The sequence below is a fragment of the Amblyraja radiata genome, chromosome 9 (assembly GCF_010909765.2).
Source record: "Amblyraja radiata isolate CabotCenter1 chromosome 9, sAmbRad1.1.pri, whole genome shotgun sequence".
In the NCBI taxonomy this organism is placed as follows: Eukaryota; Metazoa; Chordata; class Chondrichthyes; order Rajiformes; family Rajidae; genus Amblyraja; species Amblyraja radiata.
In genome coordinates, this window is record NC_045964.1 from 14888205 (window position 1) to 14904462 (window position 16258).

General features: G+C 42.7%; 1 protein-coding gene across 2 annotated transcripts in view; it reads right to left on the reverse strand.

Moving 5' to 3' along the window:
* The window catches only part of ptgr2 (prostaglandin reductase 2), a 43445-nt gene extending 27435 nt beyond the window's left edge, over positions 1–16010 (reverse strand). The window contains exons 1-3 of one of the 2 annotated variants that reach the window (XM_033026760.1): positions 15835–16010; positions 8695–8771; positions 2300–2418 (exon numbers count right to left, since the gene is read on the reverse strand). In XM_033026760.1, the coding sequence (XP_032882651.1) occupies positions 2300–2418; positions 8695–8771; positions 15835–15995 (357 nt within the window). In that variant the 5' untranslated portion in view covers positions 15996–16010. Of the gene's footprint in view, positions 1–2299; positions 2419–8694; positions 8772–15789; positions 15809–15834 lie in introns of those variants that run through there. The other variant, XM_033026761.1, reaches the window with a different exon arrangement.
* Positions 16011–16258: the final 248 nt, after the last annotated feature.

A 16258-nucleotide genomic window follows, 5' to 3' on the forward strand; every position in this document is an offset into this window, starting at 1 on the left:
ACAGAACTTGCAAATCAAGTGCAAACATACAAAGCAAAAAACTTTGCAACATGTTTATAGGAAGCAGAAATAAAGTGGAGATGCCAAACCAAGCCTCTTCCTGCAAAGATTGTAACATTTTTGACATGATCTACTGAGAAGGTCAGTAAAGGAACATAGATCAGGGCTGGTTAATCCATAACTGAATGCTAGACTGGAAAACTAGAATATAATGAGAGCATTTGCACAGCCAGAAGCGATCCTTCAGCCCACTCTATCCATGCTGCTCATTAATCCAATTTTCCAACACTTGCCCTTTAGCCATCCAAACCGTGGCAATTCAACTGCATGCCCAGATATGGCAACATTGTGATCATTGACAGGACTTCATTGCTAGACCAGCAGATTTCCCCGGCTGCTAAACATTCATAAAATAAGTCATACACCACAGAAATACCCCTTTAGGCCCACCACACCCATAATCATGATATCTATGCTAATCCCCTTTGCCTGCATATCCTCCATGTCTCTTACTCGCAGCATGGTCGCCACGAGGTCGTTGGAGGTCTTCGTAACTCTTCCTCATGCTCGTGAATGGTCTCCTTGTACTCGTGGCCTCAAGTAGGTTGCGGCGTTTTTTCCAGCCTGATGAAAATTGTCCACGAGTAAAAAAAAGGTTGTCATGAAAAAAATTGACACTTTTTACTCGTAGGTAGGTCGTGATGGTAGTCGTAGGTAGTCGTATGTCGGTAACTGGCCCGAGAAAAAAAAGCAAACATGACATCATTTTATCATGTGATCATTTCCCACTCGTAGCTGGTCATAGTTGGTCTTAGGTGTGGAAGACTGAGGTCAAGGAGGGTCGCAGACATAGTCGTAGGAGGTTGTAGGAGGTCTTTTACTTCGGCGAGTCAACACGACCTTGACATTTTTTTCAAATTTGTCTAGGGTCTTCTAAACTCGTGGATTAGGTCGTCCAAGTGGGATAGGCCCTTAACTCTTAAAAGTTACTCCCGAGTTTCCTACATTCCAGTGAGAATAACACCAGCCTATCCAACCAAAGTTTGTAACTGTAGACCTCCATTCCAAGCCACATCCTTCTTGGATAAAATGTGTTGGAAGGAACTGCAGATGCTGGTTTAAACCAAAGACAGAAAAAAAGCTGGAGTAACTCAGCGAGTCAGGCAGCATCTCTGGAGAAAAGGAATAGGTGACGTCGAGACCGTTCCTCTGAAGTAGGAGTTCTTCAACTCGAGTTACTCCAGATCTTTGTGTCTGTCTTAGTTTTTTTGTGTCGTCCTTCTTGGAAAAGCCAAGGTTGGCGAATTCCTTCTGCACCCTCTATTGCTCGCACACACTTTGTTGTGTGGAAACCGGAACCGAACACAATACTTCAAGTACAGTCTAATCAACATATTAGACAGTTGTAGCATTCCACCCCAAATCTTATACTCAAATCCTTTCTTCACTACCCAAGCCACATGTCACTTTTAGTGAGCTATGGACTTGTTCTCCTAGGTTGTGTAGGAAAGAACTGCAGATGCTGGTTTAAATCAGAGGTAGACACAAAATGCCGGAGTAACCCAGCGGGACATGCAGCATCTCTGGAGAGAAAGAATGGTGACGTTTCAGATCGAGACCCTTCTTCAGACTGATGAAAGGTCTCCACCCGAAACGTCACCCATTCCTTCTCTCCAGAGATGCTGCCTGTGCCGCTGAGTTACTCCAGCATTTTGTGTCTACCCTGTTCTCCTTGATTTCTCTGTACATAAAATTCATCTGCCACCATTCTGCCCAACCTTCCAGCTGATTCCCATGCTGTTCTTGGACAATCTTCTTCACTATCAACTGTCCTATTAATTTTCAATTCTTTTGTTTCACACCGTGTCTTTTTACCCCTGATCTTTATCCAACCAACTGCCCATCATATATCCTCACATGTCTTGGTCTATTACCTGCCAGACTTTGTCCGGTTCCTCCTCTCTTCCAGGTTTATTCCCCCCCCCCACCACCCCCAAATAGTCTGACGTCTGACCCAAAACATAATTTAATAATGTTTTCCTGAGATGCTGCCTGACCAGTTGAGCTATTCCAGCACTGTCTTCGTTTGTAAGTCAGCATCTGTGCTTCCTCGTTTCTGCAGTTTGGCCAGGTTCAATAGCAACTTTGGAAGGAAACTTAACACCCAGCTGTCGGGTAAGCAAAAGGAAATAGCAGAGAATATTTGGCAAATGTGCATTCCAATATTTTTTTGATTTGCCTTTGTTTATCCATTGGTTATTTGGGCCTGTGACCCCACAAATAATGCACATGTACTCACCATGTAGGGATCCACAGACAGATATCTGGTGTGAACTTTCACCTGCCCCTCCTGCAAGTCTTCAGGCAAAGTACTCTCTTCCAACCTAAAGTTCTCTGCCACTGGCTGACCATTTTTACCTGAAGACAGCAGAAAATAACAAGTTTTCACCCATTGATGAGAATAACACTCACTAAAGCCTCATCACTCCATGCTTCTTCATAGCAAATCTATTAATTTTGACACAGACCAACACAGCTATGATCATGTAGTGGTTACAAGACTGAATTAATAATCCATAACATGCCTTCAAGTCCGGCTATGATAGCTTGAGCTTGATCATTTAAATTGATCTTTTATAAAATCCAGAAAGGCTAGTCTCAACAAAAGCGGCCATGAACTCTCTAAACTACCATGAAAACCCAACATATTAATTTAGTTTATTAATATCACTTTAGAGAAGGGATAGTAGACCTGGAAAACCACACCAATGTAGTTGACCTTTTCCTCTCACTACAGGTGTTGTCTGACCTGCCATGTATCTTAAAGATTTTATTTTTACTTTTGATTTCCAACCTTTGTTTTTCTTCATTTGGGTATCTGTATTGAGGATGGGCAAGCATTTACTGCTGTGCCAGTGACACCACAACTCAGAATAAAATACGAATAATTCAATTTAATGTGTTCCAAGGTTGTTCAGTGAAGTTGGTTTTTAGGCAGGAAAATTGAACTTATGGACTTGAGGTGGTTTTCTGTTTCTGATTGTAATCTTTAGCTCCCTCTACTGGGGTTATAGAAATTGGAACAAATCGTTTTATCTGTGTGGCCGCCACTTTCAATTTTGAGGCACACCCATGCACATAGGTCCGCTTGCATGCAGGCATACTAAATAGGGCAAATAATGAATAGGTGGACCAGTAACTATGTGATGGATGCAGAATCTACATGTGTTTCCACATGAAAATATAAAACTGCAGTTGCTGGAAATCGGAATAAAAGCACAAAATGCTGGAAACAGCAGATTAAGCAACTTCTGAAGCAAAGCTGAGTGAATGCTTCTAGATGAGGATCCTTAGTCAGAACTGCGAAATAAAAAAATTAGTTGCAGTGAATATTATATAGGGTATAGGCGAGATCAGATGGATTGTGTAGAACATTGGTCTTATTTTTATTGCTATTTAAAAGGTTGTTAATATGTTGGAAATAATTTAGTTAAGAAAAGGTTTATCAGACTAATACTCTGAATGATTGTATTATGAGGAAAAGATGAATAGGCGAGGCTTGTATCCGCCGAGCTTAGAATGAGAGGCGACATGATTAAAGTACTCAAGATCTCTGGGATCTTGACAAAGTGGATCCGAAAAGGATATTCGCTGTTGTGCAAGAATCTAGAACCTGTGGGCAACTGTCTTAAAACAAAGGGAGAGTGATTTGAAACAGATAAAGCAATATTTTGGTGCTAGTTAGTGTAAGAATCCGACATTAGGGGCTATAAATGTGTGCCGTAGCAGCTGGTACAGTGGACAGGGATTGGAGCAAAGGTGACCTGTACAAGAGAGAAGGATTGCTCCTAAACTGGAGGGAGACCAATATCCTGGAGGGAGGATTTGCTGGAGCTACTCAGGAAGGTTTAAACTAGTCTGGATGGGGGCTTGGTGAAGGGGGCATGGAAGGGAGGGACCCAAGGCAACATAAGGGACCTAAATCAGTATGTTGCAGTTGAGAAGGACGAGGCAACTATTGAAGTTAGAGAACATATTCAGTAGACAGGACAGGTAGGACCATGGAAGGGAGCAAGGAAATATTAATTGCTTAAACTACATTTATTACAATGCAAGAAGCCTGATAGGCAAGGCAGATGAATCCAGGCCATGGATAGCAACACGGGACAGGCTATAAATCCTTATATACTGGCTATACAGTGCCCTCCATAATATTTGGGACAAAGACCCATCATTTATTTATTTCCCTCTGTACTCCACAATTTGAAATTTGTAATAGAAAAAAAAAAATCACATGTGGTTAAATCAGATTTTATTAAAGGGTATTTTTTATACATTTCGGTTTCACAATGTAGAAATTACAGCCGTGTTTATACATAGTCCCCCCCATTTCAGTGCACCATAATGTTTGGGACACATGGCTTCACAGGTGTTTGTAATTGCTCAGGTGTGTTTAAATGCCTCCTTAATGAAGGTACAAGAGAGCTCTCAGCAGCTCGTCTTTCCTCCAGTCTCTCCATCACCTTTGGAAATGTTTATTGCTGTTTATCAACATGAGGACCAAAGTTGTGCCAATGAAAGTCAAAGAAGCCATTATGAGACCGAGAAACAAAAATAAAACTGTGAGACACATCAGCCAAAGCTTAGGCTTACCGTTTGGAACATCATTAAGAAGAAAGAGAGCACATGTGAGCTAACTAATCGCAAAAGGACTGGCAGGCCAAGGAAGACCTCCACAGCTGATGACAGAAGAATTCTCTCTATAAAAAAGAAAAATCCCCAAACACCTGTCCGACAGACCAGAAAAACTCTTCAGGAATCAATTTTCCCCCTCTGACTCACCTTTCCCACGAGTTTCAGCCAATAAGCTCTTCTCCCTGCTTCTCTTTGATTGCTACTTGTCCAAGATCAACGTAAGCACTGGGCTAACACTGGCTTTTTGGCACTCTTTATAAACAGTTTTCCCCTCTGACTCGCCTTTCCCAGGGGTCTCAGCCAATAAGCTCTTCTCCCTGCTTCTCTTTGATTGCTGCTTGTACAAGATCCACGTAAGCACTTAAACGGATTAAGGTAGATAAGTGCAAAATGCTGGAGTAAATCAGCGGGACAGGCAGCATCTCTGGACGTTTTGGGTCGAGATCCTTCTTCAGACTGAAACAAAGCTCAAATGTAGAATAGGTCTAGGGGCAGGTGACAATGAGGCATACAATGTAAGATGTAATCAGGATAGTCAGACTGGTCAGAGAACTAGGATTGGGGAGGGATGGAGGGATAGTTCTCCAACCAGTACTCTCTTCATCCTGCCCCCATCTTAGTTCTCCGACCAATCTGACTGTCTTCCTGTTTAAATTGTACATTGTATGCCTGGTTGAAACCTTTCCCTAGCTAACAATGATCTATTCTACATTTTCCTTGATGTTCAGACCAGAGGTCATAGCCTCAGAATTAAAGGATGTTCCTTTAGTAAGGAAATGAGGAGGAATTTCTTTAGTCAGAGGGTGGTGAATCTGTGGAATTATTTGCCATAGATGTCTGTGGAAGCCAAGTCAATGGATATTTTTAAGGCAGAGATAGACAAGATAGATTCTTGACTAGTACAGGTGTTAGGCATTATGGGGAGAAGGCAAGAGAATGGGGTTAGGAGGTAGAGATAGATCTGCCATGATTGAATTGCAGAGTATACTTGATGGGCCGAATGACCTAATGCTGCCCCTATCACGTGAACATTGGAAATGTGCTGTCAGTGTGAACTATGTATTTCCAAATTTAAACTCAGACAAAACATCTTGTGAAAAAGCATCTGATCATTGGCATCATATTGATTTCTTAAACAGCATTTCCAACTCAACAAGATTTTTTGACAATACATAAACTGATGCACCAAAGACAATCTTCCGAAAACTCAACTCTAAATTGGAAGGCAATCTTCAACTGAATAAAGCAACTTGTAAGGGAATGGAGAAAGTGTACCCATTTATTGAATAAACCACTGTTAAACCATCTAGTTTCAGTCCAAATATATGAACATTCATCACCAGTTTTGAATCTAATGTTCTCAGAAGTACTGCCCTGAAATTCACCATATACATTTTCCTTCAGTTCTATTCAACAAAGCACAAAGGCAGACATTCACCCTCACAGAACAAACCCTTGTATGAAATGTATCCACAAACTCATCTGACACAACAGCTTGCCAGAGGATAAGCACACATGGAACCAGCCTTAACCTTTTCCAAGATATCCAACATTCACAATATATAAACACAAGTTGCAGGCATTAACAAAATGCCCAAACCTCAATAAAAATGATAGTACAAGTGGTTCCGCTATAATATGATAGTAGTGTTCCTAAGACACCTTATGTTGTACAAAAATCACATGTATCAATGGCAAATAGTTAGGATTTTGTGTTTCAGCAATAAAAGTTCACCCCCCTCCACTTCAGGATTAACAACAATGGTCTTTTTAACAGCTATGGGTTTTTTTAACGTTAAAAATACTGAAGGTTGTATGCTACACAATTTTATGAAGTACCATTGCAAAAGTGCAAATAGAAGCAATTGCTTTTCAATGTCAGTGGTCACCTGCGGTGAACCTGAAAGACCGAGAGACAATGGTGTTGGATTACTGCAGGAAGTTCATATAGAATATTGTTACATTGCACAATCTCTAGACTTTTTTTGCAAGACATCTCATTTTCTGCTTGTCAATTTCCAAAGTAATTTAAAGTTTTCTAGCTCCGGATAGAAATCTCCGTATCACCAACTCAGCCCAGATAACAAACAGTTTTCTCCAATTCATTAATCATAATATATCTAATTTGCGGTATGGAAACATACATTCTAACAGAACCACCTGGCAGCTTACAACCCAGTGGTACGAATATCGATTTCTCACACTTCAAGTAACCCTTGCATCCCCTCTCCCTCCGTCCCACCCCCACCCGAGTCATCGTACCAGTTACTAGTTTTACTGTTGTCCTATTGAGTTCCTGTCTGTATACTTGTTATCACCATTCCCACAGCCAACAATTGCCTATTGTGTGCCTTGTATTTCCTTGATTATTGTTGCTTTTTGCATATCTTCCATTCATTTCTCCCAAGTACCGTCTGTATCTCTCGTTCCCATTTCCCCGGACTCTCTGTCCGAAGAAAAGTCTTGACCCGAAACATCACCTATTGCTTTTCTCCAGAGATGCTGCCTGACCCGCTGAGTCTGTCTTCTTGTAAATAACAGGTCAGGCGATACCACTCTAGCTGGAAATAATCATAGACAGTTGTGTACAACATGCTGGCATGAACATAGATTGAGAAGCCACTGAAGTATTAGTGGAGGGAAGCAATCTTAATCCTGAATGTGGTAGCGTCATACAGCATGGAAACAAGCCCTTCAGCCCAACTTGCCCATCTCCAAAATCTCAGAAGCACTCACAGTGCCTTAATGTGTGGTAATTTGGAAAATATGATAGCTAATTTATGCACAATAAGGTGCATAAACAGCAACAGTGTAATGACTTTGATCATCCATTTTAGTGGTTCATTAAGGAATAAAATTTGGACAGGGAATGAGATTTGCAAGAATGTGTTGTGGGACCTTACACATACTATAGCATGGAACAACAGAGCCTCAACTTACTCTGTCAATCAAACAATGTCACGTCTGATAACCATCTCTACAACAGTGCATCACGCCTTCAGTGGGCAGAGGAAATCGCAACTTCCATTTTGTGCTCAAGATTCCAGATCGGAATTTGAACCCATGACCTTTCCACTCAGATGAGTACCACCCACGTAGCAAAAGATAATAGCTTGTTAAAAGGAAACGCGTTGCAATTATTCCAGACTTTATTGTATCTCAAAGCAACTTGGGTGCAGTAAATTACTTTCCGACCTAGGAAAATATTGTAAACATTCTAAACAACCATATAACAAGGCATGAGTGACCAGGAATGTTTGCTACTATTCCGGAGGCTGGAACCAGATGAGCAAAATACCTCATCTCGGCATGCCACCCCTTAGTGAAACTCTCCCACTGCATAAATAATTAGGTTGTATTCCAACCTAAAAATGTGACAAATATGCCAAGCGAGGGTGTGAACTTAAAACTGAACAGCCTCAATCACAAAAAATTAGCCATCAATAGCTGAAACTATAAAACTGGTTATAAATCCGGCTTCAAAGTAAATCCAGCAGAAAGCTGGTAAGTGAACTTCAGTCTAACTCATCTATGGAGGCCTCATCATCGCCAGTCATCTCCACATCAGACCATTCCAACACCCAATCGACATTCTCAATCTTCTAAATTTGAACACTCAATTGCTTATTCATGTTCACCGACCTATTTTACTAATGCGTCTTTTTTAAAAATTTTTGTCAGGGACATTTTCATTCACCAGTTTCGTCATTGATAGCCGTGCCTTCAGGTGGCCAATCTTAACCTTGGGAATTCATTCTCCAGAACTTTAGAGTCTATCTCTTCCTTAAATATGCCTCTCTGACCAAGTATTGGGCATTTGTCCTTTTCTGGATCAGTTTCAACTATCTGCTTCGTTCTTGCAAAGCAAAGACTTGGTATAAATACGTTGAAATATTTTTAATCAAATCCAATCATTTTTAATATTCAGACAAGTTATTGCACAATTTTTACATTAAATGTTCACCACGAAACCAAACTAGTATTGTAGAAATAACTCACCCGGTCGAGAGTTTAATACAACTTGCTGAATCGACACCATTTGTGAAGAGGATGCTCGATGGTAATAAAAAACTGACCTAGGAGGAATGAGATTAAGTTTTAATAAAGAAATATTTATAATAACAGAATTGCACATATATCAGCAGCAAAAATGCTTACACAAGCAGAGTACATTAATTCCTTGTTATTTGCAGTTCCATGTAGTAACAGTATCAGTCCCAGATGTTGCATGAAGCGAGCTTCGGAAGGGAGGCAGCATTAGTGGACAAAGCTGCTGATGGCTATCCAGAGGAATTATGGAAACATCGAGGAAAAATAGTTACAGACCCATACAGTTATTTAATGCTGACAAAACAGCACTGTGTGGAAGCATGTACCAGCACTATCTCAGGATGGTAAAAGGACTCCAGGCTTCTATAATGCTGGCTACATGGTGAAGTCTTTGCTTGCACTAATCCAAAAAATCCTCATGCCTTAAGTGACAAAAACCTGATCTCTGTACTTTACAAAAAATTAAGTGTTTTCATCTGACAGGAAGATTATGTTCTTGAATTGGTTTCATAACTGCTCTATAAGGAAGGTCCAGAAATGTCTACAGGATGAAGTAATTATTAACATGATTTTAGATATTGCTGCAGGCCACACATGATCACCAAATTCAAACACACGAGTGTCAGGGAGGAGTTCTTTCTTCACAATACCTCGTCAACCTTCTCAACCAGGGTGTGATCTCAACATTTGAGGTCTATCGTATAAAATGTACATTTGGACACATTTATCAGGCCTGGATGCATCAATGCATGAAAATGTTTGAAAGACTATAAATTGCCAACTGCATAACCAACATGAAAGAATCTCAGGATGAATTGTCACCGGCTACATACATGGCCAGAGGATGTGCACGACTTCATAGGCCAGAGGATGTGCACGACTTCATAGGTCGTGTGTTTAATTGCTATATATTGGGAACAGAACTTTGAAATCCTTACTTGCTGTAGCTTAACAGGCACATTAACAACAACAAATAAACAGGCAAGACTCAATAATACAACAAATATCACTAATACCAGGTAACCTCACTGTAATAGAGCAAACCAAACTAACACAACTTTTATAAAGTCGGCAGTAGTTCCTTGCTGAGGTAGTGCTGTGCAGTGTGGTTCAAAGTCTTGATGGTTGATGGAAAGTTGCTGGCTCAAGAGCCTGAACGATGCCAGTTTACAGACTCCTGTATCTACTTCCCTATGGTAGCAATAAAATGAGTGTGGCTAAAGTGTTGTGATCTTTGATGATATCTGCTACCTATTTGAGGCAGCACTTCCTAGAGATCTCTTCAATGGTGGGGAGATCAATAGCCATGATGGACCAGGCAATATCCACCGCTTTCTGCAGTCGTCTTGTTCTTGGGATTTCAAATTACTGAAAAAATTCTACCTGTATTGACAGAAATACCATTACAATTAAAAAAACTGGCTCAAGTTTGGAAAAGGATATTCTGACAAGGCCAAGGAAGATATTGCAGTTATTTGAAAAAAAACAAAACTGACAGCAACTTTAGAATAGGTGCGTTGAATCTGAAGACAAGGAAGAGTCTGAAATTCTCACTGGAAGCCTGAAAAGCTGATGGTTACAAGAACATTGAAAGCATTGACAGATTTATCGAGTGGGAGGAGCCATCTTGTTGAACGGCTGCTAGCCAGCAGCCGTCTGTTTTAAATTCGTTTTAACCATATAACCATATAACAATTACAGCACGGAAACAGGCCATCTCGGCCCTACAAGTCCGCGCCGAACAATTTTTTTCCCTTAGTCCCACCTGCCTGCACTCATACCATAACCCTCCATTCCCTTCTCATCCATATGCCCATCCAATTTATTCTTAAATGATACCAACGAACCTGCCGCCACCACTTCCACTGGAAGCTCATTCCACACCGCTACCACTCTCTGAGTAAAGAAGTTCCCCCTCATGTTACCCCTAAACTTCTGTCCCTTAATTCTGAAGTCATGTCCTCTTGTTTGAATCTTCCCTATTCTCAAAGGGAAAAGCTTGATCACATCAACTCTGTCTATCCCTCTCATCATTTTAAAGACCTCTATCAAGTCCCCCCTTAACCTTCTGCGCTCCAGAGAATAAAGACCTAACTTATTCAACCTATCTCTGTAACTTAGTTGTTGAAACCCAGGCAACATTCTAGTAAATCTCCTCTGTACTCTCTCTATTTTGTTGACATCCTTCCTATAATTGGGCGACCAAAATTGTACACCATACTCCAGATTTGGTCTCACCAATGCCTTGTACAATTTTAACATTACATCCCAGCTTCTATACTCAATGCTCTGATTTATAAAGGCTAGCATACCAAAAGCTTTCTTTACCACCCTATCTATATGAGATTCCACCTTCAAGGAACTATGCACGGTTATTCCCAGATCCCTCTGTTCAACTGTATTCTTCAATTCCCTACCATTTAATCATGTACGTCCTATTTTGATTTGTCCTGCCAAGGTGTAACACCTCACATTTATCAGCATTAAACTCCATCTGCCATCTTTCAGCCCATTTTTCCAAATGGCCTAAATCACTCTGTAGACTTTGGAAATCCTCTTCATTATCCATAACACCCCCTATCTTGGTATCATCTGCATACTTACTAATCCAATTTACCACCCCTTCATCCAGATCATTGATGTACATGACAAACAACAAAGGACCCAACACAGATCCCTGAGGCACCCCACTAGTCACCTGCCTCCAACCCGACAAACAGCCATCCACCATTACCCTCTGGCTTCTCCCATTCAGCCACTGCTGAATCCATCTTGCTATTCCTGCATTTATACCCAACAGTTTAACCTTCTTAACCAACCTTCCATGAGGAACCTTGTCAAAGGCCTTACTAAAGTCCATATAGACAACATCCACTGCTTTACCCTCGTCAATTTCCCCAGCAACCTCTTCAAAAAATTCAAGAAGATTAGTCAAACATGACCTTCCAGGCACAAATCCATGTTGACTGTTCCTAATCAGACCCTGTCCATCCAGATGCCCATATATGTTATCTCTAAGTTTTATTTATAGTTTTTAGTGGGTCCTGTTTTTTTTGTAGGGGATATGGTTTTTTTAATGTGGGGGGTAGGTGTAACTATATTTTTCAGTCCCTACCTGGTTGGTGTGGCAGCCTTTTCTCCGGGCTGCCCGTCGACCCGTCCTCGTGGCCTACCAGCGGGCTTGGAGCACCGTTTCCTGGCGGGGACCGCCCAGCACCTCGGCCTCGGCGGCGGCACAATGTTGGAGCGCTGGAGCAGAGCGGAGTGGAGCGGGCGATGCCTTGCCTGGGTCGCCGCGCTGGACCGCCGAGAGCAACATCTCCGGGCTGCGGAGCGGAGGTGCGGAGAGGCGGCGTTGCGGAGCCGACTTTTTCATCGGGAGCCTGGGAGCTCCAAACCGGCGCGGCCTTGTCGGCTTCGGCAGCCGCGGGCTCCAACCAGGAAGCGGCCGTTCCAGGTGGCCCAGCCGCCGAAAGGACTCTCCCGACGCCGGGGCAAGACCACCCGGTGAGAACGGCCAGGGACATCGGGCCTCCGTAGAGGCAATTGCGGTGGCCTCAATAGGCCTGACTTTGGGGTGAACATGGGGTGGGGACTGGACATTGTGCCTTCCTCCACAGTGCTATCCACTGTGCGGGGACGATTTTTTTGTCTAATTTGTAGTCCTGTAGGTCTGTGTCCAAGATGGCTGCCGTGAAGAGAGAGTGGACGCTGGCGCGCTTTGGCTGCCGCTGCTCTCTCTTCACACTGTGTTTTTGATTTTCTGTTGTTGGATTGAATTCTGTTTTTAATTTGTGTCTCTGTGATGTCTTTATTACTTGTTATATTCCGATTATATGTTATTCCGATTACTATGTAAGGTGTCCTTGAGATGTCTGAAAGGCGCCCATTAAATAAAATTTATTATTATTATTATTATTGGTTAAATGCATTTAATCTCTCGAACTTGGCTATTGAGTAAAAAAGTGGATGTAGACAATTGTTTGAATCCTTGTGCGGCAATTTATTAGGAGTTAAAGTTATGAAAGCTCCCTATAAAATGTCCTTTACAATAGTCAAGCCAGCAGAATTACAAGCTTGCAACCCTTTTCTGCTGCCATTTTACACCCAGCTTCCTCTTCCAAACTGTCGGCCCAAAGGGAGAACCAGCTGTTCCCACTAATCACCACTATCTGCATCAAAGTTCCTCAATCCAGACAATCAATCACTGTCTGCTGGGAGGGAAGTGAGGAGCAATAACTATGTCACTCAAAATTACCACTTTTAAATTTACCCTCATCACCATCGGATTCACCCGTCTCACCTGCCATCTACACAACATCAAACATCATCAGTGCACTATAGTGAATATTGCCACATACAGCAATTGTTTCTCATCTTTTCTTCTTTAGGATTACTCTACTAAAGCTCTTTGCATTCTCATGATAATTTATTTTTTACAATTGCTTAATGTAATTTTCTTTTTGTTAAAAAGTAGCGTGAATGCATATTGCTGATATAGTAACCACTGAACCTTATGAACCACCCTTCAAATTACCGCCATTAAATATAGTGATACATGCAGTAATAATTTTCACATTCGCCAGCCCTCTTCGCCCATGATGACATTGTAATCTCTGTCACCAAGGCAATCGTCTGAACATCCGAATGACGGGTTCTTTCATGAGGCCGAATCTTCGGAAAGCATCCAGCCCTGATGTTATACTTGGCCGTGTTCTTAAAACTTGTCTGCAAAAATTCCAGCCAGTTGGTCTGCACATCTTCAATCACTCATCACTAAGGTGGTCCGAGATTTCTACCCACTTTAAAATAGTATGAAATGATACTGCTCCCCAAGAAGAGCAAGGTGACATGCCCCAATCACTGCCATCTGATGGCACTTACATCTGTGGTGGTGAAGAGCTTCCAGAGGTTGACCAAAGGTAAAGATGGGCATGAGAGAAACTGTCCAAAGATTAAAAATACTCAGTAACATTTAACCAAAATCCCAGTCTCCTTTGGACACCAACAAATTACCCCATGTTGATTGAATGCGATGAAGAGAATTGGGATGAGTCTTGAATGAAGTGAAAAGACTGCATTAAGTTCAGGGTGAGGTAGAGTTTTATTAGGATCTAGATTTCACTACCTGCAAAGTTGGTGGAAACAATTAGGGTGCTCAAAAAGGAAATGGATGGGCGAAAGAGACAATGGGAAAAGGAATTACATGTTTAAAGAAGGAACTGCAGATGCTGGAAAATCGAAGGTAGACAAAAATGCTGGAGAAACTCAGCGGATGAGGCAGCATCTATGGAGCGAAGGAAATAGGCAATGTTTTGGGCCAAAACCATTCTTCAGACTGATGGGGGGGGGGGGGGGGAGGGAAGAAGAAAGGAAGAGGAGCCAGAGGGCTAGAGGGAGAGCTGAGAAGGGGAGGAGACAGCAAGGACTACCTGAAATTAGAGAAGTCAATGTTCATACTGCTGGGGTACAAACTGCCCAAGCGAAATACGAGGTCCTGCTCCTCCAATTTCCGGTGGACCTCACTCTGACCATGGAGGAGGCCCAGGACAGAAAGGTCGGATACGGAATGGGAGGGGGAGTTGAAGTGCTGAGCCACCGGGAGATCAGATTGGTTATTGCGAACCAAGCTGAGGTGTTAGGAATTACATCATTGCTTTCCGAAGAGCAGGCACAGTCTCAATGTGCTATTTCTGCGCCTTAATAATGCTATGATTTAAATATTAAAAAGGGGGTTAATGAAGTACATCAGGCGAAACATTCCTGTGGTAGGAACATAACCCGAGGGGAGTTGTTTACAGAGCAAGATTTAGTTATCTGGAATACATTAAAAAAATATTTTTTTTAAATGGGAAATGTAGGACATCTAAAAATACTTGAAGTAAATTGCAGGGTATTAAAAGAAAAGAGAATGGGATGTAGTTTATCAGAAAATGCCAGCAGGCAAATAAAGGTTGAATGAGTTCTTTCAGTCTTTGAAAGTGGTTTCATTAATATACAAATTCCAGACATGCAAAAGCTTTACATCACAAGCTCACGTTCCATTGGCGGCTCAGGGCCAAGTGCTGATAAATGGGATTGACATGGCAAGGGACTTTTCAGCTGGCACATATACAATGGCTGAAAGTCCTGCTCTGGTTCTCTATGACTAATGCATGGATATTAAAGCAAAATAACATGTGCAGAAGAGTAGATTTGAAGCATCGACTCTCAAATAGCTCCCATGAGTGTACAGTTAACGTATGCTCTGCCAGCCGTACTGTAAAATGACCCAAAACGTCACCTATTCCTTTTCTCCAGAGATGCCTCCTGACCCACTGAGTTACTCCAGCATTTGTGTCTATCTATTATATAATGGCTATCTTTAGATGTTCTCGATGTCTCAAGGAGATTGGAATCCAGAGAGGCTGTTAAGAGTAGACATTAGGGATTGGTTGAGCATTCTTGGATCTTGATCCTCCAAAATATTCCAAATGGAATTTAAAACTGGAGCATTGTCATATTCATGCAAAAAAAATCCCACGTTTCAGTTCCAATAAGCAAATGAATAACATCCTTGGTCAGTTAGCCAACCTCAGTTTGCAGGAATTGTCGTAATACAGGATAATCAGCAGACACTGGCGTATCCAAAGGTCATATCCAATGCTGGCCCAGGAAAATAATGCAACACGCTCACTGCTTTGAGGAATCCATCACCCAGAAGCAAACGAGGAGATAGGACTATGGAGCCAAAGTTCCAGCAAAGGCTAGCCCACCCAATCCACCCAATGCACCCCCACCCCAAGCCCCTCCCCTCTCAAAGCTACCCCCCACTTCCTAAAGCTCCCCATGCCCCCACGTCCAAAAGCTCATGTTCCCCACCCCCAACATCTGCCCCACCATTTTCCCAGCCGAAAGCCCGTCTCCTGCCAAAAGCTCGTCCACCCATTCGCCCCGAGGGCTTTTCTCAGCCACCGAACTCAGCAGCCCCAGTGTAACTACACCTTGAGGAGAGCAATAGCGCCGAGAGCACAAACACCCACGGAATGAAAGCAACTGCAGAACCTGCCCAGCTTGTTCCCCTGCGTTGCGCTGCGCGTCCCCTCTCACCCGCTGCCGCCGTGGAAGAAAACAACGCGCGTCCGGCGCCGCTCCTGACCAGGGCCGCTTCCCACTGGCGCGGGGCCGCGCTTAAAGGGGCGACTGGCGGGGGAGCGGGTCATAGCCATTGGCGCCCGCCGAGTAACCGCCGCCCCTCGTGCACGGGCCATTGACGCGGTTTAACCGCCGCCCCTCGTGCAGGGACCATTGACGCGGATTAACCTCGGCCAGGGGCAGGCAGGGCGGGCGGGCTGGCAGGCAGGCAGTGTTGGTGAAGAGGTAGGGCCTGTCTCCGGCGCTTTCTGGATGGGTGCATTAGATCCCATGGCGGGAATTGTAGAGGAGTAGGGTTTCCTCCCACTTTGTTCTAATTGTTATTTTTTTATGTCAACTAACATTCATCAGAATCACCTTCCACCCCATAAGCCGTCGC